This window comes from Abrus precatorius, unplaced genomic scaffold (genome assembly GCF_003935025.1).
Source record: "Abrus precatorius isolate BTA unplaced genomic scaffold, Abrus_2018 Scaffold2, whole genome shotgun sequence".
In the NCBI taxonomy this organism is placed as follows: Eukaryota; Viridiplantae; Streptophyta; class Magnoliopsida; order Fabales; family Fabaceae; genus Abrus; species Abrus precatorius.
Window position 1 is genome coordinate 2,763,365 of NW_020874362.1, and position 6,206 is coordinate 2,769,570.

Here is a 6,206-nt window from a genome sequence, read left to right on the forward strand (position 1 = left end):
TCTCTCTTTTCTACAACAACAATGGTAATAAAAGACATGTGTTTCTTCAATAATGTGTTTCTGTGTGGTCCTTTGTTATTAGTACTAATAAAATCACCCCTTCTTAGTGCTGTCAGAAACAATGTGCTGCTCCTTTTCTGGCTACTGTTCCAAATTACCATCACGCTTCTTTCTTCTTGATTTTTCTTTTAAAAAACGTTTCAAGCTCAGTGGAAGTGGATATTCTCTTTTCTTTCCCTTTTTCACTTTTGTTCTTTAAACCAGGGGAAGAAAAAAGATGAATGCTTTGAGCTCCCTCTGCATGTTTCGATCTTCCTCATTGTTCTTCACAAATGTAATTGACTATTCTTTTTCTGGGCTTTCTTAACTGGACCAAAATGCTTCTAAAGTTTGTGTCTGTGATCCTATGTATCACCAAATTTGATGATATCCTATTTTGTTTTTCTTTTGGGATGGTTGTAACGTTTTCCTCCTACATGGGTTGCAGGACATTCTGGTTGTAAAGCCTCAGAAGAAATCACCACTTTTGTTAAGGATGTCAGTGTTGATATTTTCAATGGTGTGTGGTGTTTTCATCTGTTCTGTGTGTCTAAAGCAGATAAGCACCCATGCTAGAACTATGCTTCTGGAGTTGCAAGACATTGAGAAGCCTTCTAGGACTAGATGGAATTTGAACGTAACAGATGTTTCTCACTTACATTACCCAAAACCCGTGTCTTTTAACAGGTAATGGGAAGTTTCTGTGTACCATGGTTATTTGGCTTTGTTTAGGACTTTGTTAACTGCTTTTTCCTTTCGTTGTCAGGAGTGAGTGTGATGGTAATCCAGTACAATTCTTTGCCATCTTGTCTAATCAGAGATCAGGAAGTGGGTGGTTTGAGACCCTTTTGAATAGCCATATTAATGTGAGCTCTAATGGGGAGATATTTTCAGTTAGAGAAAGGCGAGTAAATATTTCTACAATTGTACAGACTTTGGATGAAGTTTACAATTTGGATTGGTTCAGTAGTGCTTCCAAGAATGAGTGCTCAGCTGCAATTGGCTTAAAGTGGATGCTTAATCAGGTAAAATTTTCCCACTCTTAAGTCTTGATCAGAAGTGTGGTTAACTGATTTATGCATATCAGGTTCTACTAAGCTTATACATGTGTCGTACATGCTTAAGTGTTCCTAGAGGAGATTAAGTTTTTGTTATTTGTATTTGCAGGCATAAATGCCCTCATATTAGGCTTAGGTTGCAATGTAATTTAATGCCCCCTACCCGTTCTTGTGTTTCTGATGTGAAGGATCTTATAGTAAAAGTTGACCCATGTGCTTAACTTTGAGAAAAAGTACATTAGCTCAGTCTGGAAAATTGTTATCGTTTCTGTCTGCCAGTCATGATCATTGACTAGTGTAGGGTCACCTTGTTGCATATTAATCTAATATGATATAATATAAGGAAAATTACACTTGCATCCCTGATGTTTAGGTTTTTATGAAAACATAACACCCTTGTTGTTCACACAGATCTCCCCTCATTTCTTATGATTTATATGAATTAAGGGAGGTCGGTGCAATGTTAGAAAAAGTAGGGGTATTGGGTGTAATATCAATAAACTTTCAGTGTGAATGTAATTTATCCTATAATCTAATAAGAGATTATAGAGCAAGTGTTTGATAGAAGTGTCAACTTTTACCAATAGGAGATGAGATGGAATAGCATGAGCCTGGTAGGTGGCTAAATTGCATTGAATTGGAAAATACTGGACATTGTCGCAAGTAAAACTGGTAGAGTCCAAATCAAACTTTAGTGACACTAATGGGACCAAAAGTATAGTTAAGCGCATTTCTTTCATGTAGCTATTTAATTCTCCATCAGTCCATGAAAGGCCAATTGTGAATTGTCTCAGAATTCAATATTTGGTGATGCATTGGTTCAACATAAGAAGGCAGATAATAAACAAAGGCTAGGCTTTGCTTGTGATTATTTATTTTGCTGTTTGTTTTTCCTTGCAGCGCAGGCTTTACAATTCTGTTTGTATAGATTATTTTTTAGTAATAGAAGAATCAAAGACATCTTCTGATTTCATGCAGGGATTAATGGAGCACCCTACGGAAATAGCAGATTACTTCAACCGCAGAAGTGTTTCTGTCATATTTCTTTTCCGAAGAAACTTATTACGCAGATTTGTATCGATGCTTGCCAACTCATATGACCGCCAAGCTAAGCTGTTGAATGGAACTCACAAGTCTCATGTTCATTCTGCAGAAGAGGTCTCTCTCTCTCTTTCTCTCTGTATCCTGCTTTCCCTTCATTTCTTTTAGCACAAAATGAAACTTAAATTTGGCTTCTTTTAGGCTGATACTCTGTCAAAGTACAAGCCTACCGTAAATTCTAAATCATTGCTGACTGACTTGAAGGATATGGAGACAAGAGCTGCAAAGGCTTTAGAATACTTCAACTCAACTCGGCATATGATCTTATACTATGAGGATCTTATAAGAAATCATACTGTAAGTGGATCATCATAAATTCCTTCGACATGTGCTAAAAGCTTATAAATTACATTTCCAGATGCACAAGTACCATTTACTGGTAATTACTTTTATATGATTCATCATTAGTGTATTTCAGTTTAGCTGCATTGTTGTCCTGGAATATGATAATGCAGGAAGAAAATTCAATTTAATCACTGAGAAATTTTACCAAGTTCCTTCCCTCTTCCTCAGTCCATTTCCTGGGTGCAAATTAAGGGTAGTGAATAAATAATTGTTGTGTTGAGAGCAGAGTTATGGGTTTGCATGTGTGAAATCATGAAGCCATGAGTGGGCAAAATAGCACACTTATCTTGAAATTGAAATGAACTAAACTTCTAACCTGTTATCTTTTTGGTGCAAGGTTGTTCTTGGGCCAACTAACTTAACATGTTTTATATCTTTTTAATTATAAAAAAATTGAAAGTTGGCAAAATATATTCGATTTTCTGTTGTTTCTTGCAGACTCTAAAAGACGTGCAAGAGTTTTTAGGATTGCCACAGATGGAATTAACAAGCCGTCAGGTTAAGATACACAGAGGACCATTGTCGGACCACATTAAAAATTGGGATGATGTTAACAAGACACTAAAAGGAACTGTTTATGAGTGTTTCCTTCAAGCTGATTATTCATCTTAACCTCCTCTAATTTCTGGAAAGGTGTAAATATCAACAACACAGATTTTGTACCAGGTAAGAATTTAAAGTTTTGGTGCCGTTAGCCTTAGGAACACTTTCTCTGCATTCTGATGCTTCTTTTCCATGCCTCCCAATCAACACTTGTTTGGTAATTGTAATCATTTATTTTTGTGCATTCTTGAACGACTTTGCATATGGCCCAGCTAATTCTTTAGTAAATATGAGCATTGGGTTTCGTTCAAACGACTTTTTTGTGTCATATTCTTTTATCCTTTTGTTACTTTTATACAAGGTAAGGTAATTTCTTGGTCCTCCTGTAAATCAAGAGGATATTCTATGTCCTGTAAAATAATTATTATCGTTAATTTTATTTTAATAAATAATAAAGTTAGTAGTTTATTTAAAAAATATGTAAATATTTTTTAATCTCTAATGTTAGAAAAATCATAGCCGTCAATTTAACGAGTATACAATACCCTCTCAAGTTATGAGTACCTACAAGCACCTATATATAATTGAGCTGTATATATATTATTTTCAAGAGATCTAGGACACGTTTGGTTGAAATTACTTTTGAAAAAAAAATTGTTTATGTTTTAAACGTGCACTAACAATGATAGATCTGTCAATTAGGATTGGTTCAGCCTATAAGAACTAAATTACTTCATTTGTAAAGTTTAGGTTTGATTTTTGTTGTGGTGATCTATAATTACCATAGTAAGTTTTGTAAGGGACTGGTAGAGTAACTTAATTGGTCTCGGGTCGAGGCAGCATCACTTTCCTTAAAACTATTCTCTTGAAAATAAAAAGCTTATAAATACATTAGGACATTAAATTTTGCTGTCTTTTATTTATTGCTGTTAAGAAGTGATTACTCTTTAGAATCATGGTTGTGGCCTTTATAAGATTTGGAAGTGTGGCTCCAGTGGGAAACCATCAATTTCGGCATATTATGGGCTTAAGGTATATGAAACTTAATAATAGTGTTGACTAATCAGGGGCCACACCACAGCACAATAATACCTTCACCATTACAACCAATAATAATAGACATATGGTAATATGAGATTCCACTGATCACCTCCATCAACGGCAGTTGTTTCCTCGTTGTTGGTACCACGTTCTCAAACATGCCCTAAATCTATGTTTTCTATACAGAATTTACCAAACATGCAACAAGTTTTCGCACTCATCGGTTCATTTAATAATTAATAGAGTTTCTCCTACATTTAAAGTTTTTCTTGCATTGAATACACAAGATTGGGATTTCAGTGTTTTGTGGTCACTTATGAAGAAATTTCAACATTTTTTAATAAATAAATTTTAATTGTTTCGAAACATAAATATAATGTTTGTAATCCTAACAAAGTAAATAATTTATTTTTATTTAATATTTTATACTTATTTTTTAATCAATAAAAGTTAACCATCTCCTTTAGACATAGTTAATTATGTTAAAATTAAGAAGCGAGACATGTTGTGGAATGAACCTCTTGACAAAATGCGTAGTTGCTAATCACGCAACTTGTTTACTTTAATGTATCGGCTTGAGCATCACGTCAATTTGACTTCTTTTGCAATAGTTTTCAAACTTCCAATATAAATGTTGGTGCATCTTACCAAAAAAGTGTCATCAATTAGTTAATATTTAAATTTAAAGCATCTTTTATAGGTTTTGTTAGCAAATGTCAAAAGAACAAAAATAAGTATAAATATTTGATTTATTGAATATTTAAAAATATTTGATGATTTGTTAAATTATTTGGATAATATAAAAAAAATATGTCCCTGTATTGTATCCCGAAATCGAAAGTTAAATATTTTTTTATTAAGTAGTTTGATTTTATTTTATCAACAACGAAAATTTATTAACAGAAATAAGTAGTTTAAAGTAACTCACTCTACTCCCTTTTGATTGATGTTTCAATAATTTTTTATTTTATTTTGATTGTTTTTCTAATACTAATGAATAAAATATTTTAAAAATTTTGCCTTTACCAAATATTTAATATGTTTTTGAAAAAATAATTTATGTAAGGATATAACAAAAAAATTAGTCAATTTTATGACAACTAGGATATTAATTGTATTTCTTTAATCATCAAACAAAAGGAACGGAGAGAAATCAGAGAATAATCTTTATCTCGCAATCTTTTAAATAAAATTGTATATTTATCGCAACTTAAGTAAATAAGTCCAAAGTCCGTGCTTTGAGTTTAAAATATTTTTGTGCAGAGAAGAGTCTTACAGTTATTGATGAACTTTTACCTAATAACTTGATGATATGTTCAAGAGTGAAGTTTAGGTAAATAAGGGAAGGAGTGATAATCTTTTTTGTCTTCAACAAATATGATCTAGGTAAATCATTTTTAAACAAAAATAAATAAAACAATAAATTAAATATGTTAATATTTTAATCCTTTAGTTATGTTTTCAACTGTAGTTATGATCGGTATAAAACTGTCAATATTGCTAAAAGTTGTCACTAGTATCTGTTTATTTCACAAATTTATATTGGCCAAGAAAATTTCTAAAAGTTGATCCAAATTGAGCCTATAAAATCTTCCTTTAATAAATAGGAACACAATTTTGGTAGAAACCATTAGGATTTAGTGAAAAAACTAAATGTAAGAACAAATACATAAGAAATGAAAATATTGTTGGATAGTTTTATTAAATTTAGCTTCATATCCGCAAAGTTCATGGACCATATCAGTTAATTTCTGAAAATGATATAAATATCACTAACAAGAGTAGAAATGAGTAGAATGAAATCAAACCATTAGATTTACTCTTGACTTATAAAAGTAATTTAATGTTCATCCTTAACTTATTCATTCAAATGAGTTAAATTAGGACTGGTTTAATGTTTATACAGACTTCAAATTTCTAAAATAAGATTTTCTTAAAAATGATTTGTTAAATTATTTTGGTTTTATTTAACGTTTATCTTTTAAAAGTTTTTTAATTGTAAAATTACCTTTGATTTATTATAATTAACTATTTATTAATTCCTTTTAATTGATTATAAAGTTAACTTATTTAATCTTT

The 6,206-nt window shown here is 31.5% G+C and overlaps 1 protein-coding gene across 2 annotated transcripts; it reads left to right on the top strand.

The window, feature by feature from the left end:
* Nucleotides 1-204: 204 nt before the first annotated feature.
* Nucleotides 205-3,226, top strand: LOC113858988. 2 transcript variants are annotated; one of them, XM_027491803.1, is made up of 6 exons: nucleotides 205-334; nucleotides 488-726; nucleotides 806-1,064; nucleotides 2,076-2,255; nucleotides 2,340-2,495; nucleotides 2,982-3,226. In XM_027491803.1, exons 1-6 carry the CDS (start codon nucleotides 278-280, stop codon nucleotides 3,153-3,155), a joined length of 1,065 nt encoding a protein of 354 aa, XP_027347604.1. In that variant the 5' UTR covers nucleotides 205-277; the 3' UTR covers nucleotides 3,156-3,226. The 2 variants fall into 2 exon arrangements, with proteins under 2 accessions (XP_027347604.1, XP_027347605.1); XM_027491804.1 differs by having other exon boundaries at nucleotides 2,403-2,495.
* Nucleotides 3,227-6,206: the final 2,980 nt, after the last annotated feature.